Here is a 25,869-nt window from a genome sequence, read left to right on the forward strand (position 1 = left end):
TTATCCAAAACATTGTACTGGTTTGCACTAATGTGTCCTAACATATATGGGAATGGTCTTCGTGCTCTTTGCTGATAAGAGTGACTAATTCTGAAAACTCTTCATGTAACACGCTTGATTCATTTGCCCCCCAAGCTTCTTTGCATGGCCACATCCTAAAGCTTAACTACATGGACAACAATGAAAAATGAGTTGTTATTATTAAGTTAGTGAGCAACAAACCTTTGGACCCACCAGTCAAGGAGCATCTGAATGGGAGGATCAGATGTATTTTGCACCTTGGTAATATACAGATTGCCTTGAGGGTTCTGGGACCCCCTAATTAACTTCTTGAACCCCCTGAATGTCTCAAAATCAAAATTCTGGGGGGGTCCTTTAAAATAAACATATGACGTTATGCTGTCCATTAGGAGAAAAATAGATGCTTGAATACAAATTCAGGAAAAGGTCATTGTTTAGCTGCTTCACCCACAATTGAGCTTCTGTCTTTGATATTCTTAAGTAACTAGAGATGCAGCACTGGTCTGCCTCAGGGTGGCGCTGTAGCAAATTTATTCACCCAGTTGGTCCTTCATAGCCTAATAACTGTAACTAAACCTGAGATACCTTTGAAAAAATTTATAATATGCCACAGCACGTCTGTAAATCTGAAAACTTCGCCATTTTTCCAAGAGTTTGGTAGAAAGAGTGACTTCCTCATTTCTCAAACTGAAGAGACAGAAGAGGAGATGAGTAAGATCTCAGTTAATGTGAGGAAGACAACATTACCAAACAAGAAAAGAGCATTAAAAAAAAAGTTAAACCAAACATTTTGTTGCCATTAAAGCTGGCAGCAGCGCTGCTGTGGTGAGTTAGCAACCCACCAACACTGGAGAGGCCGGCCAGCATGTAATCCCCCAAATACCAGGGTGCATTTCACCCACTGTATAAGACTATATACATCTGCAACTAGTCAGATTGTTTGTAAGTCAGCTATGTTAGTTTGACTCTATTGCTGCAGGTGTAGTTAAATCCTTTTGTTCTGTAGTAATAGATCTCCTGAGTATTTTAATATCTTGGAAAAAAAATAAATAAATTTATGTTTATTTTCACAAACAATAAGCTGTAGTTAAACATGCCCTGCTTTGTCACCCTAGGTGAGTTTGGGGAGGTGTGCAGTGGGCGGCTGCGTCTGCCCAGTAAGAGGGAGATCCACGTGGCCATTAAGAGTCTAAAAGCGGGCTACACGGAGCAGCAGAGGCGAGATTTCCTCAGCGAGGCCAGCATCATGGGCCAGTTCGACCACCCCAACATCATCAGACTGGAAGGAGTCGTGACTAGATGTGAGTGTTTCTGTTCCTTTTTTTTTAAACCCCTTTAAAATCCCTGCTTTAATAAAAGTTCCTTTTCTTTGTAAGGACTTGGGCAGGTCCCTCTGAAAGATCTGATTGGTAGCAGAACCACATGCACTGCAAAAAATGGTTTAACTATATTGAAGTTATAGGCTGTATTGGGGTGTCCAAACCTTTTGCTTTGGGGGGCCAAGGCGAAAAGGTGGGCTAAAGGCCAAAAAGACAAATAAACACTGAGAAAAGTGTTTTTTCCCCTATTAATTCAAATGTGTACATCCATTCCGCTGAAATGCCAAACAGGCTGTAGACGTTACCGAGTAAGTGTGCGGTACAAACAATGGCACAAAATGCCAACATAGTCTTCTGAAGTAAACAGGAAGAACCCACAGTAAGAACCACTGCTTTGCTGTACAGCCCAGATTCAGTTTCGTTTATAGGTAATAAACAGATACTATGTAAGACTCTGGGTGCTGGGTAGAGAGAGACTAGAGGTCAGTGACCCCAGCACGCTGCGTTATAGAGCCAGCTGCCAATCCGGTGCCTCTCCAACAGCATAATGACTCCGCCACAAGTCAGAGATGCATTAAAGGAGAAAGAGAAGTCTGAACAAAGACGAGCTTTATTTGTGTACAGTCTTTTGATTATGACCGCCTCCTTGTTTCCTTGTCGATCATTGTCCATTTTATCAGCTCCACTTACTATATAGGTGCACTTTGTAGTTCTACAGTTACAGACTGTAGTCCATCTGTTTCTCTGCATACTTTGTTAGCCCCCTTTTACCCTGTTCTTCAGTGGTCAGGACCCCCATGGACCCTCACAGAGCAGGTACTATTTGGGTGGTGGATCATTCTGAGCACTGACGTGGTGGTGGCGTGTTAGTGTGTGTTGTGCTGGTACGAGTGGATCAGACACAGCAGTGCTGCTGGAGTTTTTAAACACTGCGTCCACTCACTGTCCACTCTATTAGACACTCCTACCTCGTCAGTCCACCTTGTAGATGTAAAGTCAGGGACGATAGCTCATCTGCTGCTGCACAGTTTGTTCATCAGTGGTCACAAGACGCTGTTGGCTGGATGTTTTTGGTTGGTGGACTATTCTCAGTCCAGCAGTGACACTGAGGTGTTTAAAAACTCCAGCAGCACTGCTGTGTCTGATCCGCTCGTACCAGCGCAACACACACTAACACACCACCACCACGTACGTGTTACTGTAGTGCTGAGAATGATCCACCACCCAAACAGAACCTACTCTGTGAGGGTCCATGGGGGTCCTGACCACTGAAGAACAGGGTAAAAGGGGGCTAACAAAGTATCAGAGAAACAGATGGACTACAGTCTGTAACTGTAGAACTACAAAGTGCACCTATATAGTAAGTGGAGCTGATAAAGCTGGTCATAATGTTATGCCTGATCAGTGTAAAAGAAAGTGTTACTGATATTTTCAGAGCAAAACAGATAAAAACGTAAACGCACACACATACATGTACAAGCTGTTTTCATGCTCGACACCTTTTGAATTGCAGCGCAGATGTAGGATGTGTAAAGATGCAAAGGTTTCTCAGTTCTCTGCCGTCCTTGCCCTTGCCTTATCTTTAGGAATAAACAGCATGTGTGGGACATGAATATTTCATGGCTATGAATATGTATTATGTGAGCACTGCTATATCGGTAATATAGTGGCCTACTTAATGAGAATACAAATGATGTTAGAAAAGCTGCCTTAGACTATGCTTATCTTAGTGGATAATCACTGTAGCTGACCAGGTAACGTCTGTGGAAACATCACCGATAAGATGTCAGTCGTGTAGCTCTGAAGAACAGCGTGTTTACGGCCATAGAGCTACAATCGATCTGCAGACAAAGAGACGGAGAGCAGAAATGTTTAAATCAATCCTTTGGTGTCATGCTGTTTCCTCTTTGCCTTGATTTGCATTACAATGTGACAGATGAGGAATTTAGCGCTAATGAACTGCACACCAAGAGATGCAAAATTGGAGCCTATTACTCAGTTAGAATAATGGCAGTGATAATGATGGCCACCATCATAATGTGTCCATTGAACCTTGCCATGCATTTTGCAGTTTAGCGAGAGCGATGTGTTGCCATGTTACGTGCCTGAAGGCTCTTGTGGAAGAGGTGTGTTGCGCAACAAATTTGGAGGTCACCGTTCAGCTATTATAGCCGCTGTCGATTCCTGCTTTGGGGTTTTTTTGGGGTTTTTTTTTCCTCACCTCATCTGATTAGGGCGACAGCCTCTTCAACAACAAACCCATCCGTAGCCGTGCCCGCTCTATACATATTGATAGTACAAACAAGTAATTTGATGTGGGTTTTTGGGGGAAAATGAATATTCAATCAGCCACACGTATTAACAAAGCATTAATCCATCCAGCGTTTTTCTGCCAGTTCCTCTGACTAACGTGACTAATGCAAATCATGGCCTTTTAGCTTGCATTTGTTCAAACACTGCAAATCAGATCTTTTTCTCTCTCCACCAGACAAAGTCAAGGGATGTCAGGCTTTCTCCACTCCATTATGCAGTGCTGAACTAAGCTGCAGTAGTGCATTTACTTCTTCAGTAAATCTGTGGCTGTCATCACCTGAGAACTTTAGCATCAACAATATCAGTGATGATGAACCTGAACCTGATGTTCGTTGAATGATGGTCATGTATGTCATATAGGTATCCGTTACACCTGTTGCGTCCCTCAGTAGCATCAGTGTTAATCGTAGTGATCGTGAAGCAGTCTCAGTGTGCACAAGATTGCGTGTGCATGTGTGGATTTTAAGCCTAAAGTCTAGCGCCACCTATTGTCATATAGCTTTATGTACATTATACATCACAATTGTTTTGTATCTAATTCCCTAAGTTACATAGTTATGTAATTAATTATGATTACATTAAATTCTCTTTCTGTCTCGACAGGTTCAGGTATGTTTGAGTTGTTGTTCTACTACAAATTCTGTTTATATTACATATTTATTTAAAACTACTTATATTATGCTAATTAATTACATATAGTACTGTGCAAAAGTCAGAGACCAACATTTAATTTTCAGTTAAATCCACATAGAAGCCTCAATAACTAAATATAGTATCTAATTTTTCAGTTTTTATTGTGTACCGTTTGCCTATTTTTCCTTTCAGTGATCAGTCTTAGATGTTGATTTAGCATTTTCTGTTTCTCACAACAGAAGTAATTAATCCCAAACACATTCAGTGATGCTGAAGTCTGGACTCTGGGGTTGTCAGTCCATTGTTCTGGGAAAGCCCAGCAGCATCTTTGCTTGATCCCCAAACCTGCACTGATCCTTCAGCATGATTGACTGATGGTTCCTTTTCTCAGTGAGGTTCTTCTTAACAGCTACACATCCTTTCAGACCCACAGCGCTGAGTCGTCTTCTCACAGTGGAAGGATGGACAGAAACACCTGTGGATGTTTTCAGATCTGAAGCAGCTTGATTTTCTCCTCTCTCTCAAAGATGAAAGCTTTAAGTACTGTTTATCTGATGGGGACAGTTTTGCTGGTCTGCCAGGACTTGCATGGCTCCTATTTTCTCAATGTCTTTCAGTAGTGTTTTCTTTTTTTTTATACTTCAGTTTTAGAAACTCCAGTTTTTGTTTGGTTTTTTACTTCTTTTCCTTCTTACACACGTGGATGATCTTGTATGTAGTCTCTTCAGAAATCCTCTCCCATTTAATGGCCATTTTGCCAAGACATTAAATAAATTAAGCTTGTCTCTGACTTTTATACAGTACTGTAAATCATTTATTTAATAATTTTTCAGTCAAAAATAGGCAAAACGTAAAGGATTCTTTTTCTTTCCTCAAATCAAGACTGTATGCACACCAATACTTCTAAATTGGGGAAAAAAAAATTCTGACAATAATAAAATATCCCTACATCTACTTAAAATCACAGAAGTTCAGGTGAACGTTAGGAATTTATACTTTCAACAGAATTTCTTTGCTTGTATTAATCAGCTATAAATGAGAAATAATGTTAAAATGTTACAAGACCTTTATGCACCCTGGGAGACCTAGGAGGGTTAAAGTGTGTCCTTGTTTGCCTGCGTGTTGATTGGGTGTGATGTGAAAGATATAGAATCTTGTGCTGAGTGTCAAAATAATTTCACAGGTCATGGAGCAGCCTGATGATGCTGGGTAGAGGGAGACTAGAGGTCAGTGACCCCAGCACGCCGCGTTATAGAGCCAGCTGCCAATCTGGTGCCTCTCCAACAGCATAATGACTCCGCCACAAGTCAGAGATGCATTAAAGGAGAAAGAGAAGTTTGAAGAAAGACGAGGCTGGTTTGTGTTTATACTGCTGACAGCAGGAGAAAGACGGAGAGTGCGAGTATAATTGTATTGAAATATGAAATGCGGCTGTCACGTTACACAGGGCTTAAAGAGCCGGTGTATCATTATCGACTCCGACAGAAAAATTAGACCGTGATTGAGCTTATTGTAATGCAAATGGAGCAGCAGCTGAAAGAATAGAACCAGAATAGACCTTTATCCTCCAGCCCATCTTAACAAAAACACTGAGCTGTCATCATCTCCATTATAAAACCATTGTGCAGTTAACTGTCAGAATAGTATGGCTCCAATCTGATAACATGCATCGACTGTCTGCTTCGGCTGAATTTGAAGCTAATACGGTTTTAGGTGTTTTTCCGGATGGGTCCAGGCTCTGATTGCAGTGTGGGCAGGGGAAAGGGAGAAGAGGAAACATAATGGGTTTATTTTTGACCTCGAGCATCACTTTTGGCTGGTCATGTGGACGCGCGCTGAGCGGAGTCTTAGAGTGAATTACACTGGCAGAAGGGATTCGTTATAGAAAATCCTTCATAGTCTGGGATAAGGCTTAATCTGTGTCCAGAAAGGCAGCCCAAATGTATGTTTCATTAGAAAAAGCTTAGCCTTAAAATTGAGATTTGTGATGAGATTTGTGATGGGGGCATTCATTTGAATATCAGTGATTTCACCATTTTTTCAAAAGAAATAGCTGTTATGATTTCCATCTGGTTAAAAGGTTCCACATTCAGTAAACCCTTTATTCCTTCTGTCGCCTTCCCTGCTCATCTAAGGAAGAGCATAATTCCAAAAAGTCTATATTGGATATCCTGTTGGGCAGATCCACAATGATGACCGGTCTGGTCATGGCTCTGTTTTAATCATACTCCTTTTAGCATTAAGTGAGACAGTATAATTATACTATATTATCGCACCTAAAAGTGTTGGCCGCTTCATTGTACAACATCAATCATACGCCATGACCAGCAGCCAAGGATGAAAAGCTCATGACTAATTTCCATAATGAACTGATCACAGAGCCTTCCGCCACTTCTTAAGAAATGAGCTTCCCTTTGTAGCTCTAAAATAGAAAAATGCTCTCGGCTTTTTCATCTGAAGGTGCTAAAATAGGTGTGAGGGGAGCTGTGTGCGTTTGCGTATCCGCCTTGTTGCACTGGCCGTCTGGAGTTGTGTATGTAGAAGAGGGCAGGTCAGGATATGGATATGGGCCTGGCTTACTGTCAAAGCGATTCGTCCCACGTCGCTTCGTTAACACCCAATTTGTTTTGATGACTCTCTGACCTCTCTACCCTCGCCGTGCGATTTACTGTCTGATGAGTGTGACGGGCCCAATGGTGATTTACTCAAAGTGACAGCTTGGAAGGATGCGGACCAAGCCCAGTTCAGCTGAACACCACACGCACACACACACACACACACACACACATCAAAGCAACAGGACTAGAAACTACAAATAGATAGACTTGAGGTGGGGGTTTTACTTTGCATTTCTTTGTCCTCTACCAATAACGCCAGACAAAAAACACAGTGAGGCAGGTAATGCAGTTTTGCCTTTAACCTCAGTCTCCTCCATGCTGTGTTAAGAAATCCTAAACAATGAAATTGTGTCACCCTTCGAGGTCCTGAGAGACCTTAAAGTGTCCACCTAGTCACAAAAGTGCTGAAGGGCATGCAGCGAGGCCTGAGCCAGCATGTTTGGAATCTAAATGTTTAACTTCTCGACCGTACAACTAAACAGTAGACCAATCACTTTGTATTGCTTTCCATGAAGTTACTGAACACGCCTTAGGATGTGGAGATGAAGTTTGCACAGGTAACTCCTTAAGGTGCCCTGTATATGGGCCCAATGTCTCACGGTCATAGCTACATAAATTATATTGCTGCTGTCGGAACCAAACCTTGTTCTCCATTTTTGTCGTTTTTCAGTTTTTGACATAATTTGAAAATGCTTGTTGTCCTATACATTGTTTGAGTTTCATGGTGAATGGACCAAAAGAAATGATCCAGAATTACTTGGAAAAAAGTCTGGTTCCATTGACTTACATTAAAAGTAAGGTATGATTTCTCCTTCTCCTGTAAAGTTATCATTTTGGAGATACGAGGTTTTGTTCCGACAGCAGCGATATACTGTTTTCAAAACATTTTTGAGTAAATGATTGCTTGCTATTACACCTTAACATTAATAAGTGAAAAATAAGCCTGCTCCTGAAGGGGTTATGAATGACAGTTTTCAGGCTTGTGAATGGTGTGCCTCAAGGCGTAATACTGGGTCCAGTGCTGATGTGTGATAATGGCAGGAGGTGTGCCCAGGGCTCGAAGGGCACGTGCAGGGAGAGTTTCCCCATCAGCCCTCTCTGATAATCAGGGTGGATTAGCCCCCGCGGTCGGTCCTGTCTGAGCCCTTCAGCACAGGTGGGGGTGCAGGCTGTTGCTGCACTGATTGACATTCTGTTATTGCGACGGAATCAGGGGAGCATTTTTAATCACTTTGTGACACGCAGGTGTGAACCTCTCTTTTTCCCTCCCCCCGCCCCCACTCTGGCCCCATATGTGGCGCTGGCAGCTGCCTGTGCTGAATGCCGGCGAGGTGAACACTTTTCCCATTAGCAGATTTTTGCACCCCTTCCCTCCTTCTATCGCACTCCTCCTCTTCTTCCTTGGTCAATTCATCACCCCGCATCCCCCTCAGGAGCCTCCCTCCCTCCCTCTCTACCCCCCCCGCCAAACCCCCACCACCCCCTCTATCTCCCTCCCACCATAGGAACTCATTACCATTCATGGTATTTCTGGACAAAGATATTCTCTGAGGACGGCTCACTCTAATTATCTGCCTGACTGTTATTGAGAGCTTTGATTAGGGGCTGTCACTATGAGTAACAGGCAGCAGGTAGAGAGGAGAGGAAGAGAGGCTGGGGGTCCATGAGAGGGGGGCTGCCTCCCCCACATCCACCCGTTTTTCTCTGTCGGCTCAGAAATGAATTAAATATGGGACGTAAAGAGAGAGCCTTTTTTGTCTTCCTGCGATGTCTTTTTTGTCTTCTCCTGTGGAGAAATTATTACAAAAAGCGCTTTCCATTTTTTTCCCCTCTTTCTTCATGTTTCTCTACCCTCTTACTCTCTGTCTCTCTCCCGTCCTTTCTTTGTTTCTCCATCTCTCACCACCTCCCTCTACTTCATCTCAATAGGTAAGCCCGTGATGATAATAACAGAGTACATGGAAAACGGATCGTTGGACACGTTCTTGAAGGTGAGCATTTCTTGTTCTCTCCCACAATGGAGCGTGGTCATTTTGAGTCCAAAAAGGAAATTATATGAAATAAAACAAAAGCACCCTGTCAGTCACAAACAGATTCGGGCGCAGCCTGATCTTACGTGTTCTGTTCAGCCCTGCGTCTCTCTGATTTGTTTCTTTTTTTAACCAGTTGGCCATAACTTGAGAGATGTGAAATGTGCAGATGAAAATGTAGTCAGCTATCAAGAAATAAAAGAGGCAAAAAAATGACAAGATGTCCATGAGTTTTAGTTTCTAAGCACAGGCTATAATCAAACATCATGAATTTTTCTCATTGCTCACAATAATAAGCCAATAGGATTATGCAACCGCTGTAGCTAATAGCTCACACTCTGCAGTACGCTGGAAATCAGAGAGCTTATGAATTAACAATTACTCACCAATAAATAGTAGTTGAAAAAATAAAAAGCTCCCCGTGGATTATATATGCCACCACTGAGGCAAGATACATGATGGGAAATTGTCCAAAACCCAGAGACGAGCACATCAGCACAACACTGGCAACACTTACATTGAAGTCTCAATCCAGGATCATCAGCTGAACAAATGGAAAGACCCTAATTTTAAATTTCTAGGTTGCTGAAGGAGGAAAGAGCTGTGAATGGAAGAAACAACAGTCATGCACATAAAGATGCATTAGAATTTTTTCACAAAGAGTGGCAACAGTCATCTCTACTGCAGTGCTGAGAACGATCCAAATAATACCTGCTCTGTGGGGGTCTGACAAAGTATACAGAGAAACAGACTGACTACAGTCCATTTTAGAACTACAAAGTGCTCCTATATGGTCAGGGGAGCTATAAAAAATGGACAGAGAGTGTAGATGTTGTCGATTACTGTATTTGCGCAGTTTGTATGTGTAAGAGGCCAGCGACCCAGGCGAACACGACAAATCTAGCCAGCTTCTGGTTGCAAATGCTTTAACGTTCATGCAGACAGCTAGAAAGTTACGAGAACAATCACATCATTTTTTACACAGTGAAGTACGGTTTATAAATCATAGTATAACTGAAACCTTAGTATAAACTCACATTACAGCAGTTACCTGCACTCACACCAGTATACAAAGATGGCAGTAATTAAATATCTGTTAATTATAATATAGGATGAATGAGTCAAGTAAAACACAAAATACCATCATGGTTGTATGGTTGGAATACCAAAATATTATTAAAATATGTGCAATGCAGTCAAATGTGTCTTTTGGATAAGAGTTATATGCTATTAAAAAAAAATAAAAGTATAATAATGAAGAAAAATAAAATGAACCAACACCAACATAACTGCAGGGAATGCTTGGAAGCTCCACCCGTCACCTCAATATTCAGAGACGCTGCTCAAGACTGCACAAAGTAGCAACTTGTTACTGTAAAATGTGATATTTTAACTTCATTGAGAAAAAGCTTGACCTGTATCTATCATAATGCAGCATTTTTAAAACTATCTGCTGTATTTTAGGAATACAGTAGTTATTGCATGTTTCCACTTTAAATTTATATAAATTCTTTACTGTGTACTTAAAGATACCTTTACAAACTGTTATATGTGGTTTTGCTAACAATAAAGTAGTTGGTAACGACTTGAGAGCTTCTTTAAACATGTATAACACAGATAGCTTTAAGTGATGTGGTCATTTCTGCCTGTGGTTGATTGATGTTCATAACTTTATGCAGAAACACGATGGGCAGTTCACAGTGATTCAGCTGGTGGGGATGATGCGTGGAATCGCTGCTGGGATGCAGTACCTTTCTGAGATGAACTACGTTCACCGAGACCTGGCTGCACGGAACATACTAGTGAACAGCAACCTGGTGTGTAAAGTGTCCGACTTTGGACTGTCCCGTGTGCTGGAAGATGACCCAGAGGCAGCGTACACCACCAGGGTGAGTGAACTTTATCACTAAGAAATTATACAGTTAGCTTTTATTTCTGTTTCTACTCTTATTTTTCATCTCCTTGGTCAACTACTGTTACTATGCCTTTATTGCCTGACCTCTATTTCACATTGAAGTGAAATATTCTGATATCCAGTGATGTTGCTGCGAAGAACGGACTTATTTTAGATTTCTAATTATCCCTTTACTCTGTTCCCCCCAGCATTTATGGAGTGAAACTAAAATGAAACACAAATGAAAAGTAGGCTCGATCCATTTGTAGAGCAGGAATTAGGTCAGTAGTGGCTGTTTGCTGAAAGCCTTCCAGGACGACTGTGTAGGTGATGGACAGCTAAGCGTTCACTCAGCAGGAAAATACAGCCTGTTCTGCAGAACTGCTGCTGTAAGGCCCTACAGTCTCGCATTACTGTCTACTGTAGACCCCCCATGCACGGCATGGATCTGCGTGGGGGGGACCTGGATGTGTTTCTGTGTGGGAGAGAGAAAGAGACTTGAGTTTAGTTTCTTTGGTCAAAACTAAGGTATAAATCTGTGACCTAGATTAAAGGGGAATTTCACCCATTTTTCAAAAATTCTGCATCATTAAACGGTTAATATGTAAACACAGTCATTCAGAGTTGTTTGACATGAAATGCTGCATACTTGCTGAGTCAGAATTGTCCACAGTGTTGGTGATAGGAACCAGGCGTCTGATGCATTTAATGCCTTTGGGAGCTCCTTTTAGCCTGATGTCTGAGACATCGTTTTATGATAGTTTTGAGATTTTGAGCTAAAATGTACTTTTTAAAACGCATTAATATTTTTTTTCCCGAATTTCCCACTATTTTACTGCTGCCAACACTGCAAGTGAAAAGTCAGAAGACATGTGTAGGCTCACTGGTCATTTTAGATAATAAAATGGCTGCATTTGAGCTGTAGATATCAGGACTCCTGGTTCCTATCATCACCACTGTAAAGAAATCTCTACAACAGAGTAGTTTCTCTACAACAAACTATTTCGCACCAGTTCACTCTGAATGACTGCATCTCAATGACTGATTTATGCAAAGAATTATTTGTTTCACTGTTTGCACAGTGTATAGAAATATAGATCAAACATATATATCAAGCTGTTTTGAATATTACATACTTTATTCAGTATTACTATACTAATTTGTGAAATTCCAGAATCAATGCATCACTTTCACTAAGCTTTTTTACTTGGACTTCTGGGGCCTGGGTGTAAACAGCTGGGACAGGCACCCTCCTGGCCGAACACGGCAGCGTGGCACTGCGACACGCACTCCAATGTGCTTTATCAACAGGGTGCTGTGATTTCCACCAAAACCACCAGCTGGGCAGTAGAGTCGATAACTAAGATTTATCCTAAGAGTAGATCCTTCCTCTAACGCATCGTGAGGCGCCAACAGGTGGAATTACAGCTTCATGCCCCATCAGACTCCCATCACCAATCAACCTGCCCGGCCTAACAAACAGTCCGCTGAGAGAAGTGGAGTTAGAGAGAGAGATTCGTAGATTGAGAAGGATGAAAGAGTCTCCCTGCGGGGTTTTAGTCGTTTATACTGGGCAGCTGGAACCTACTGATTGTGTCAACATATCACAGAACAGAACAGAACCCCACTGAGAGGGTACTTCTCCTACTGTGATGTAAGACATCAACTTCCCTATGCAACACCGCACAGGCTGGTGTATAGCTGAAGATGGGAACTATAAGCTCAAAGCAAACAATGTAGGTCACAATGTCTGCTTAACCTTTAGAAGTCAGTGATAACAGAAGTGTTTAATATTGATAGATTCTCATTGTAGCTCACTGAAATAAATGGAGAACATCAGTCCAAACTTTCAATCAATAACACGTTTGTGTTCATTAACATTTTATCATTTCAGTTTGGTGACATTATGTACGTACTAGGTATGAGCATTCTGACTAATTTTGATATTGGAGTGTCTATAAGAGTTAACGAACAGTGGAAAATTATTTTTGGTGGTTTGACTGCAGCAAAAAAAACTGATAGTTCAGCGTTGGATGCCCCCTCACATGTTGCATAGCAGGAAGTGATTGTTTTATTTTCATGATATAGTTATGATGGAGCTCTCTACTGCTAGAATTCGCAATGCTAAGGCTTTAACAATACAGATATGGGACAGTTTGGCTGGTAACATTAGTGAACTACTTAATGCATGAGCAGAATGTCTGAAAATGGTAAATTAGGGATAGAATTAGAGTATCAGAGTATTAGAGTAAATTAGAGTATCCATACTGTAATGCATGCTAGGACAGGACAGCAGATTAATACACACACACACACACACACACACACATATATATATATATATATATATATATATTACTGGAGTTAAGAGAGTGATGACAAAGATTAATCTGCTGTCCTGTCCTAGCATGCATTACAGTATGGATACTATAATTTACTCTAATACTCTGATCATGTTTTCTGCTTAGTATTAAAAATAAAAAAGCTGCTCAGAAGAGTTAATGAACTGTATCCTGTTAACCTTAAAAAATCAAAAAAAAACATAAAAATAAAATGTAAAACATATTTTATTGTTCTGAAATAGCTGAGAGAAATTGTTAGGTTTTTAAAGGCTGCCTCTTCAGATGAACTAAACACTACACAGATTTGGATACTGTGGACTCATCGTCTTCTACACGAGGTCTTTTCTCCATGTGAAAACCTGTTAGTTTGTCAGAGAAATATATTTTCACTGTTTCTAGACGTAGAGTCTACAGTAAGTACAATAGTTAGCCCAGTTAGCAAAAAGGCAGCAGCAGATCCAGTGGTGCTTATCTTTATCTTTTCAGTGACATCCATGGGATCTTTGACAACACGCTCACACTGAGACATATCGCTGCTGGCGGAACCAAACCTTGTATCTCCATTTTAGTCGTTTTTCAGTTTTTGGCATAATTTGAAAATGCATGTTGGCCTTTATATTGTGTGTAAATTTCATGATGAATGAACCAAAAGAAATGAACCAAAACGACTTGGGGTTCCATTGACTTAAATTAAAAGTAGGTTTTTTCGTTTTCCTGTAAAGTTACCATTTTGGAGATGGAAGGTTTTGTTCCGACAGCAGTGATATACAGTCCTATGCTGTCAGTCCTAAGTCTGGTCAAACTACATGTTTTGCTGATTTTAGTGAAACTAAGTTTACACACCCACTGCAGAGAACACACCTCTGCACATTTCATGCACAATTACTGTTTATTTACTGAATTTAACATATTGGAAAAAAATAAAAACATTAATTGTTGTCTGTGCAAAAGTTGTGGCACACTTTAGATTTTATAATTTTTTTTCCAAAATGTTAAACTCAGCAAATAAATAGAACTATTTACAGAAAAATGCCATGTTTCAGTCTGTAGAGTACGTGTTATTTTCACTTAGAAAATTAACATCTCTATTTCTAAGTATTTGAATATTCAGTTATTTCAGTATTTAGGACTGGCACCTTGAACAGTTAACTAAGTAGTCAAGTACTTGTGTACATTCCTCCCTTTAACCTGTTGATGCAGAATGTAAACGTATTTCATTACCGTATAAATAATTAGGTAATTGACTTTATTTAATGTAAATCAAAAATGTAACAGAACCCCAATAATAACTCAACTTCTGTGGCTTGGTTCCTGATACTGTACTGATTACACTGGTTTTGGGAAAATTGCCTTATGATGGGTGGTATTTTATTGTCCCTCACAGGGGGGTAAAATCCCCATCCGGTGGACCGCCCCCGAGGCCATAGCCTACAGGAAGTTCACTTCTGCCAGTGACGTGTGGAGTTATGGCATCGTCATGTGGGAGGTGATATCCTATGGGGAGCGGCCATACTGGGAGATGTCCAATCAGGATGTGAGTACATACAATCAGCAACCCATGTCTGCAGTCTGTAGCACAGATATGATATATAGATGATAAATCAACCGAACGAAGCACTGTAGCAGAACCTCCATAAACTAAAAATGATAGATAGTTTGCCCTTGGCCTACTGCCTCCTCTCTCACTCTCTTTTCTCTCTTACACACATACACACAAGCATGCACACTTGTTTTTATACAATATCGGGACACAGGTTCATACATGTTGCTGCTGTCGGAACAAAACCTCGTATCTCCAGTTTCGTTTTTGCACCTCCGTTTTTCAGTGTTTGACATAATTTGAAAGTGCCTGTTGCTCTTTACATTGTGTGTAAATTAAATGATGAATGGACCAAAAGAAACAATATTACTTGAAAAAAAGTCTGGTTCCATTGACTTACATTGAGAGTAAAGTACGTTTTTCCTTCTCCCGTAAAGTTACCATTTTGGATATACCAGATTTATATATATATGGATTATGTGAAAAAGCCTCCTTACACAATGTAGGACCATTTTGTTGCTGAATTCCTGCCCTGAAAATCCAGGAAAACAAGTACACAGACACACACACTCATAGTGCAGTGATTGCATCGCCAGACCTCCCAATGATCCCTCCATGCGCTGTGATAGAAACATCAGGAGGTTCTGAAAGCCGTGAGCTCTGCCAGGTAGCCGCTCTCTGCTTCATTTTGGCCCTGCATCATGTGCGGCTCTGCAGATTGCCATCATCTTGGAAGGGTTCTTTCTGCCAAAGCACTTTAATTCCCCTGGACCGTCGATCCCCTGAAGAGTGCGATCTTGCAAAGGTAAAAGAATAAATGCAGCTGGAGGTGGGGAACGTTTCCAGGTTTCTGTTCACGGGCTGCTTTTGTCGAAACCAGGGATTTGAAATCCATCGCGGCTAGCTTTCGGCAAGAGCCTCCACATCAGAAACCTTTTCATTTATTCATTTCCACCTTGGGAAGCACGTTCTGCCAGGAGGTTGGTGTATAGCTAAAGGACCGAGATTGAGAAACGATACAGTATGCAGAAGTACCACCTTTAAAATCAGAACAGGAGAATGTTCTCTGTGCTCATGCCTGTTAAAGTAGTGCCTTTTTTATTTATTTATTTTTTTAACTGGGGCTGGGGACCAGAATTTTGGAAGTCCTGTTTACAGCATAAAACAGAAACCCATCTGTTCCTCCTCCACTTACCATGGCAACAGCATCCGTGGATCTCCAGAGCTCGAGTCCTGCAGGCAGAGTTGGGCTAATTGCTAGCTTTGCATCCGACTAGTTTATTCTCCTCCCTTGTGCTCATGGCGATTTCGCTTCTTGAAAGCAAAGAAATTAGCCGGGATTCCTTTGGGCTCGACTTATAGCTGACAAAGACAGTATGTTTCGGAAATCACACTCAGGTTTAATACTCTGGGAGACAAAACTAAAATGAATCCACTACTAGTTGCAGCCACCAAATGTAAAACCCAGCTGAATGTTCATCAGATACGCATCGCGTGAAATGTAAAGGTGATGGCTGTAAGTTTTTGGCCCCATAGGGAAATTATTTTCCAGTGTGTGATCTTAGTCCAACACTGAACTGGAACAAACACCATACAGTGCAACTCTCAGGACACAGTAAAGGGGAATTCCACCAAGTTTTCAGAATTTTGTCCTAAATTGTTAAGATGAAAACAAAGTTAATCAGGACGGTTTTATGTAAAATGTGCTGTTCCAGAGAAGATGGTTTCAGAATTGTTCACAGTGGTGGTGATAGGAACCAGACAGAAAAGCTGCCTCACAGAAAGTTATTATGCAAAATAGTAATACATTTCCTGATGAGGCAATGAGACATTATTTTATGATGGTTTTTAAAAAAAGGTTTTTTGCCAAAAACGTGTGTTGTGAGGCACACTGGTCCTCAAAGAAAACATATTTCTTGATTTACCGCTGTTTTGCAATCATCAACATATAAAAATTCACAAGTGTAGGTTCGCTGGTCTTTTGGATAGCAAATAAAATGGCTGTATTTGCTTTACATACATTGCAACCTCCGATTCCCTTCACCACCTTCTGAGTTGGTAAGTTTCTCTGCAATACAGCATTTTACATCAAACCACTCTAATTGACAATCATTGGAATTTCCCTTTAACACTCTAAACTCTGGCCTATTATCCAGTTACACCGTTGAACAGGTTAGTTTGATGTTCAGTCGTAAGGCAAGGCAAGTTTATTTATATAGCACCTTTCAGACACTGCTGTCATTCAACGTGCTTTACAAATGAGAAAATTCAGAGTCAGATAAACAATTAAAAACAACATTAAATTTAAAAGAGAAAATCAATAAATTCAAAATCAAATTAGAAATTGTGTGTACTCTGTAGAGGATGTGTCACCTTCACTTATAAAAACAAATAAACTATGTAAATTCAGTTAAGACATCTGCATACAACAGAACAAACTGAAAATGCTGACTAAATGAAACTGCATTTTATGTTGGTGTAAAAGTCTGTATATGCTACTCTAAGTTCATACAACAGTTTTTCTGAGTGTATTAATAATCTTAAGTCCTATTATAACTATTATGATTTATTCAGTAACTAGTATGAAACTACTCTGTAAGGTATGTCGTTACGAGAGGGAGGAATTGAGGCATGGACTCATGCATCCTGAGAGTTTTAAGAGGTTAAATGTGTTTATTTAAAAATGAAGGCAGTTAATAAGGACCACATTTTAATAATAAACAGGTTTGTGTATTGTACTGTAAGTGACTGAGTGATTCTGGTGCTTCTATTCAGGTGATAAAGGCTGTAGATGAAGGCTACAGGCTGCCGGCGCCAATGGACTGCCCTGTAGTGCTGCACCAACTGATGCTGGACTGCTGGGAGAAGAGCCGCAGCGAGAGGCCCAAGTTTGGACAGATCGTCAACAGCCTGGACCGGCTAATCCGCAACCCCAGCACCCTCAAACAGCTGGCCAACAGCACGATATGGTAAGACACCACAGGCGAGCAGGAATCTGCTGGATTCTTTTACAGTTCAGTTCATCTTAAGTCAATCACTCTGTGTGTGGTGGAGTGGTGTTTATTTAACATGATGTACCACAGAAACTCTGTGTGACAGAAGGTTCCTCTACCCTTCCATCAAACTCCTATGTAATCACATTTGGAACGTGTCATACTAGAGAGATTGTGAAGAAACGCTTTTGAGGGCAGTGCAGCAAATGTGTTAGACATTTGGGGGCATGTATGTGTTTCAAAAAATTGGTTTTCATAAACTGTTTTCATGAGCAAAATCTGCAATAATCCTAATTTATTAAAGATGAAAGAGTACTGCAGGGTAAAATTTATTATATGTTATAATAACTGAAAAATCTTAGTTGAGGCTTCTGCATAGTTTTCTGTCATATGTCTTGTGCTTTATTCCCCTTATGCTGAAAAATGGTGTACTTGAGACTAAAGTTTTGCACAGTACTGTTTGTGTGTATGTATGTGTGTGTGTGTGTATATATATATATATACACATACGTGTATACACACACAGTATAACTTTTGTAACTTACCTTTATCATGATGATATTGTTTTCTATGTCTCGAGGGTTAAACCTAGTTAAGGTACTGCAACTGGTTAATGAAAACTTCATTACTTTGAAGAGCTGTCCCCAAACTTTTGACAGGCATTGTATGTTAGGCTGGAAGTGCTCATCAGCCAAATGACAAAATTAGCAGTCGTGTTTTGAACAGAACCAATCATTTCCTAAAAGAGATTGTGCAGATAACACGGTGCTGTAGATTAGAACCAGACGGATGACTAAATCAAACGAGCAATCTCGTCTTTGACCCCACGCCTGCTTCTCCTCTGGCTGCTGTAGAACGGTGGGGAGGGGAGCTGATTGCCCGTCTGCTGGGTTCTGAGGGGCGCCAGGAAGGGAAGTAGATGAGGGCCAGTTTGTTTAGCCGGGCGCTAACCACCATCAAAGCGAAACGTGTCTGCTTTTTTTCTCGGACCGCCATTCTCGCCTGGCAGAGTGCAGGTCGAGGTCTGAAACCGCGTGCGTGCGTGTGTTGGGGACAGGGATTGTGTTGTAATCAGGCATCCTGGCGGATCTGGCAAGCCTGATGTCAGCTGTCCGGCTTCTGGCTGCTGATTAGCTCTGACAAGGCCTTTCAGTGCTCAGGGGGTGAGAGCTGCCCCTGTCAGCCATGTGCATACACACAAAGATGTGTGCGTACATTTGTTCCCCCACCCTAAAGGAAGCTGTCTCTAAACCCCCCTTTATTTAAAGCCTGTGTTAGTTTCCTCGTGAAATTGCATTAGAACAGAGGAAACAGCTCTGTAGAACTAGTACTTATTGAGCCTGAAATCAGTCCTTTTTCAAAACCTGCAAATTCAAAACAAACAATATTAAAGGAGAGTTTCTGCATAATTAAGTGGTTAAGATACAAACTAAGTCATTCAGAGTGATCTGATGTGAAATGCAAGATTACGTAGTCAGAACTGTTCACAGTGGTGGTGACAGGAACCAGATGTCTGAAGAGTTTAATAATGCCTCTGAAAGCTCCCTCCCTTAAAAGTTATTACATAAAATGGTTAGATATACTCTTCCTGATGCCTGACCCATTGTTTTACGATAGTTTTGTGATAAAGTTTTGGCCTGAAACATTTTTAATCTCTATTCATGGTGAAGAGGTGTGTGCAGACAAAATGGTCCCAAAAGAAAACTTTTTTTTTTCAGATTTGCCATATTTTACCATCAACATTACATATAAAAACACTGAAAATGCATGTGGGTTCACTGATAGTTCTGAATAGTAAATAAAATGGCTATATTTTATGTTGTAGACATTGTGACCCCTGGTTCCTATCACCACCACTACAAAGAAATCAAGTTTCTCTACAATGCAGCATTTCACATCAAACCACCCTCACTTACATTAGTGATTGGAATATATCAGCGTATGGAATTGTGATATTTCTCTGTGCTGTTTTCTATGGCTTTATCACTTACATGGTGATTCAGAATGAAATTCATATTGATTTTTTTCATCAATTCATTCAGTAATGATAAGCAAATGAAGAGTGAAGTACATTTCTATGCATTTGTTTGCTTGTTCAAAATGACAGCATAAAAAAATCAACATATTTTTGCCTTTGTTAGATTTTCCTTACATATCAAAATAAATTACAACAGCATGGAGATATCATTGTATTTTTGCCTTAGCATTATATTTTCACAATATTTCTTTCCTTACTTAAAGATAAGGAACCCAGAGTCTCCATTCTGAGAATTTAGTGATGTCCCTTTCACTGGTTTAAATCTGTGGCCAGGGAAGTGCACGTCCACGGTGCCTAGAGTGAAATATATCAGCATGTAGAATCTGCGCTTTCTTTGGCACTGTGGTTTTTTCCGAGCGAGTGTTCAAGTTCATTCAGAGTGCAGTTTTTCCTTCACAAATGTTTGCTTCACTACATATCAAATAAATGCAATAACAGCACTGAGAAATCATGTTATTAATGGAGAGGAGCAGATTGAACAGCAGAAATAGCTACTTTTTTTTGCATTGGTCTCAATGGGTTAACGTCATATTCAGACTCTTTCAGTCACTTTCTGCATGAAATGCTAGCCCAGAGGTGGTTGCAGATGCCTTCCTTTGTATTTACTCTAAAAAAGAGAAATGTCAGTTAACAGCATGTCTTTGTGAAGAAAATGAGTCACTGTATTTGTTCTCCATCCTAAGGGAAGACCCAGTGACCCCAGAGCCAGCAGTCAGCACAGTGGAGGACTGGCTGGATTCCATTAAGATGGGCCAGTACAAAGAGCACTTCTCCAACGCTGGCTATGTCACCCTGGACTCTGTCCTCTATGTCAGCGTCAGGTTAGTCTCGGACTCCATTTATTTTGCTAAATTACAGTGCATGTGACAGCATTAGCACATACAGCGATCAGGCATAACATTATGACCACCTCCTTGTTTCTACGCTCATTGTCCATTTTATCAGTTCCACTTACTGTATAGGTGCTCTTTGTAGCTCTACAGTTACAGACTGTAGTCCATCTGTTTCTCTGCATACTTTGTTACCCTGTTCTTCAGTGGTCAGGACCCCCATGGACCCTCACAGAGCAGGTACTATTTGGGTGGTGGATCATTCTCAGCACTGCAGTAACACTGACGTGGTGGTGGTGTGTTAGTGTGTGTTGCGCTGGTCTGAGTGGATCAGACACAGCAGTGCTGCTGGAGTTTTTAAACACCTCAGTGTCACTGCTGGACTGAGAATAGTCCACCAACCAAAAATATCCAGCCAGCAGCGTCCTGTGGGCAGCGTCCTGTGACCACTGATGAAGTACTAGAGAATGACCAACACGAACTGTGCAGCAGCAGATGAGCTATCGTCTCTGACTTTACATCTACAAGGTGGACTGATAAGGTAGGAGTGTCTAATAGAGTGGACAGTGAGTGGACACAGTGATTAAAAACTCCAGCAGCACTGCTGTGTCTGATCCACTCGTACCAGCACAACACACACTAACACACCACCACCACGTCAGTGTTACTGCAGTGCTGAGAATGATCCACCACCCAAATAGTACCTGCTCTGTGAGGGTCCATGGTGGTCCTGACCACTGAAACAGGGTAAAAGGGGTCTAACAAAGTATGCAGAGAAACAGATGGACTACAGTCTGTAACTGTAGAACTACAAAGTGCACCTATATAGTAAGTGGAGCTGCTAAAATGGACAATGAGCGTAGAAACAAGGAGGACGTCATAATGCCTGATCGGTGTATTCAGGGTTCAGGCTGGCTTACTAAAATTAAACTCCCAAATTGTGAGAGTGCATGAATTTTAGAGAGGTGGACGGGTGGAGTTACTGGAATCAATCCCGAAAAGTCTGGAGGTGGTTCAGCTAAAAATCAGTTTTCCCCTTTATCCCAAATGTAGTCAATCAGCCAAGATATGTTTGGAATCTTTATACACTGGAGCTGCAAGGCTATTGTAGCTAAAAAATAACTGAAATTCTGTTAGTATTGTGCAAACTGCATGCCTGAATCATAAACTTACCTCTAGAAGTCAGAGGTCCCTAACTTTTTTTTAACTCATGGCCCACAAGATTTTACAGACCAAATCACTGAAAGCGCAAATACATGCCAAAATCATTCTAGCCTCTCAGAACAAAAAAAATGAACCGAACATTTTCTAACTCAGCTGATGATTTAGCAGATGTTGCTTGAATGACATGCTGAAGAAATGAAACTTCTTACGTTTGGAGCAGTTCGACAGGTTTAGATGCATATTTGTTTAGTTTTCTGTTCCTGGACATTTGAAGCCTGAAGGCCTTTACACACCGAAGGCGAGTTATTCATGCAAACTTTTCGAACAGCAAATTAATTTTATGATGTATACAACCGACAACATCTTGCACACCAAATGCAATTTTTCAAATGCTGACATTACTTAATTTGCGCTCCGTTTGATATCTGTGAACTGTCTCTGGCAACAGGATTAGTTTGCCTTCCTCACGGATAGTGTTAGAATCTCCAAAAGCAGCTCAAACTACAAACATCTCAAGCTCAAGCTTACAAACATCCAAGCTGTATCTGAAAGTTCCAGCTCCTGAATGAGCCAGTGAAACTCTCTGTGCTCCATTTACTTCACTTTACTTCCAGTCCACTTATTCAGTGTCGTCATTTGTCCACTTTGTGAGGAGCGAAGGATATCTTTGTCACCTGAAGACATTCTGCCAGTTTGTTTTTGGTTAAATGTTATTAAAAAAATAATAATAACAAATCACTGTATTAATTAAAAAGACTAGCTGTGTGGTTTCTACCACTGTATGACAAACTGAAAAAATGGATGGCACATAGAAAAGTAGTGTGATGTATCTTTGACCATTATAGGTAATAGTATATCATACAATGGAAGAAACCACAAACAAGTCTTGAGTTTACTTGTTTCTGTTAAACCAATCCATTCTAAGGAATTTGTGATTGGCCTTAAAACCCCTTTAAATTTGCCCCAGGGGAGTTACAGCTCAGGCATGTCCAGTTTGGGCATGATAAAATGCATCAACATGTAAAATCAGAGCTTTCTGTGAACTACCATTTTCTATCACTGTATAAAAGATGCATAGCTTCCTTTGTTGTTGGATGCGCTGTGGATTCTTTACAAACGAGTGTGCAGAGCGCGGTTCTGATTGGTAAGCCCTTATTACTGTTTGTTTAATCAGAGTAACAATGAAATTGGTCAGATGTGCAACTTTTACTTTTATTTTCTTGTTCAAAAAGTAGTTTCTGAGAATATCTATCAGATAAATGCAGCAACAGCATTGAGAAATCTTGTTATTAATGGTGAAGAGCAGATTAAACAGACACAAAATCACTTTTTGCGCTGGCTGGGTTAACAACTCAGTGCAAAACTTAAAAAGCAAACTTTGCACAACTTATCTTGGCTGACTGACCACATTTAGGGTAAGGGGGCAATTGTGTACATTATTGTTGCTTTTAGCTGCTTTAAATTCTTTCGCAGTAAAAACATTTTCACACCACTTCTTTTGTTTCCTCAAAATCTCACTCCTCCGTTCTCCTCCCATCTGTGTCACCAGTGAGCTGGGGAAGATGGGCGTGGCGTTGACAGGCCATCAGAAGAAGATCCTCTCCAGCATACAGAGCCTGCAGGCACAACAGGGGACGCAGGTGCAGGTATAACCCCCAGCCACACATATGGACGGGTCAGACTGCCCACCACTCCAGAAGCCCATCCCCTCTTCCAGCACTGAAGAACACAGCCTCCCTGGGATCCACCACCAGGGGCCAGCCAAGACACCAGATCACTCGGTGGTGTTCCAATACCGAGGCTCAAATACTTCATGCCGCAGTGTGGAAGCAACTCAGTGTGGCTCCATGCAGACATGAGGAGAACCACCACTAAACTTGGCGGGCACTGCGAAACCTCACTGTATTCTCCTACTCAGTTTTCAGTCAAAGTGGAAGAAAAGATGAGCATGTCTTGTGAAAAACTCAACACGCTTTTTATAGTAGTGGTGTCGTGACCCGTTGACTCAGTACTGTTAGTTTTGGCATAGGTGGTGTTTGTGTAAGGCCCACAAGTGGATACACAACTGACCAGGTCAATTGTGAACTTGATCATAATTTAGTTTTTTCAGCTGGTGACAGACTTCTCACTCCAATACTGAAGCACTATCCACACAAAAACATACAGATGCGCACTGTATGCTTACTCTATACATGGAAATGACCTGTCTTTTACTCTGTGTGCCATCCAAGCAGTCTGGTGTGAGGCCTACAGCTTCGCTTGGCAGCATTTGCCTGCTTCAGCTGGCCACTCCCTGGCCAAGGGCAACCAGCTACTTCAAAACCACATGGAATGGACCAATGGGCGAAATGTAATGACCTTCACATTGGCAATGAGTTTATGTGCCCCTCTTTTTCTACGTTTGCCGAGATACTGAATCCTGAGGCCGCCTTTTCTCACTATTTTATGGAATATCCATATCAACAGGAGGTGCTGCGTGCTCCCCCATCACTCTTTTTTGCATCTTTGACCGGGTCTGATGACCATGTGCAGTACTTTAGCTGCTGAAGCACAGGATGTGTACGTGAATGCTCATCAGTATGGAGTAAAGAACATTCCCTTATTGGCTTTTGGATGCGCCGGAGCCTCACTATGTAGAATGTATCAGTGTTTTGAGCCTAGTGTAGCACTATGCGGGTTACTTTCGAGAGTGGTTGGTACCAGTATATGTTATGTAACCTCATGGTGGTGGGTAAGGTTGATTATTGTGGGAAAACATGGTTTCTATACGTGTAGACGTCCGTAATAATATCCTGGCTGACCAAGGTGGATGTTTTGTTCTGCCATTAAGCCACAACAGGTCTTATAGAGGTCATGTAACACTTCAGTCATTGTTTGAAGACCACAGACATTCAAAGACTAGAATAAATGCTTTTTTCAGTCCCTTTGTCATATCTTTCCAAATATCATGTACATACGCCTGTGTAAAGTTTATCGAGTTTATCAATAATAGCTATGTCGGTGATATTGGCACTTCAAAGCAGACTCGTTCTGCTATCTGGTTCAACTTACAGCATAACAGAGGTCAGTTACTGAACAATTTACAGTTATATGAAGGAGAAAGAATGGGAAAAGATTGTACTATGGTATACATTGTAAAGAGTTGCTCAGTGGGTATTTGTACAGTTATGATTTCATGGTTTTTGAGCATTTTGTCTTATGTACATTAGGGCTGCACAATTTCTCATTTTTTAAATCGCTGTTGTGGTACAAGTTGCGAGATTACAGTCTGCTGGAAATTAACTCGCACTTTTCTGTGGCAGCGTCCAGCTCCTCGGAGTGCGACAGGACAATAAACTAAATGGTAATTGATTATAAACAGCTGACAGTAAGCAAGACAGTAAGTCTGAATAGTAAAAATAATTTTAGGAAGTGATACTTCTGGCAAGCTTTGTTGAAAAAGGCCAAATTCAAAAAATGATATTTAAATATCAACTGATGACATATCTAAGCAGCCTAGGATCACCTGAAAGTCATGACATGTATGACTGCCTCTTGTACTGCGTCTTTAAGGTCAACTTAAAATTTTAAGGCTTTTTTGAGCTCATATATATATATATATATTTTTTTTTTTAATTTTTACCCGATTTTCTCCCCAATTTAGTCGTCTCCAATTCCACCCGCTAGTTAGGACTCCCCCAATCACACGATGCTATCAACGCTAGGAGGGTGAAGGCTAACACAGGCTTCCTCCGAGACCTGTGAAGCCAACCACCGCTTCTGTTCGAGGCGCTCGGAGGAAAGCGCCAACCGCCAGATCTGTTACGTCAGCTAACAGACGCCTGCGCTGACTAGCATCGCGCTAAGTGATGGGGGGAGAAGGAGGGGCCATCCTGCCCACCCAGAGAGAGCGAGGCCAATTGTACTCTCTTGGACTCCCGGCTACGGACGGCTGTAGCATCACCAGGGATCGAACTCGCGATCTCCTGATGACAGGGGCCAACGCTTAGACGGTTGCGCCACTCGGGAGCCCTCTTTATTTTTTTTTTTAAACTGGAGACACATTGTGATCTGATTACTCTAACCACCTTTGGACGTGGTTACGGACACATAACCACATAACATCTGTAGTATGAACTCTAAAGCTTCTTGATG

The 25,869-nt window shown here is 41.2% G+C and overlaps 1 protein-coding gene across 1 annotated transcript in view; it reads left to right on the forward strand.

Annotated features, from left to right (window-relative positions):
- The window catches only part of ek1 (eph-like kinase 1), a 134,835-nt gene extending 111,060 nt beyond the window's left edge, over positions 1–23,775 (forward strand). The window contains exons 11-17 of the mRNA XM_036558388.1: positions 1,137–1,322; positions 8,834–8,895; positions 10,614–10,823; positions 14,555–14,704; positions 17,486–17,679; positions 20,425–20,562; positions 23,285–23,775. Of these exons, the coding sequence (XP_036414281.1) occupies positions 1,137–1,322; positions 8,834–8,895; positions 10,614–10,823; positions 14,555–14,704; positions 17,486–17,679; positions 20,425–20,562; positions 23,285–23,387 (1,043 nt within the window). The 3' untranslated portion in view covers positions 23,388–23,775. The remainder of the gene's footprint in view (positions 1–1,136; positions 1,323–8,833; positions 8,896–10,613; positions 10,824–14,554; positions 14,705–17,485; positions 17,680–20,424; positions 20,563–23,284) is intronic.
- Positions 23,776–25,869: the final 2,094 nt, after the last annotated feature.

The sequence above is a fragment of the Colossoma macropomum genome, unplaced genomic scaffold (assembly GCF_904425465.1).
Source record: "Colossoma macropomum unplaced genomic scaffold, Colossoma_macropomum, whole genome shotgun sequence".
In the NCBI taxonomy this organism is placed as follows: domain Eukaryota; kingdom Metazoa; phylum Chordata; class Actinopteri; order Characiformes; family Serrasalmidae; genus Colossoma; species Colossoma macropomum.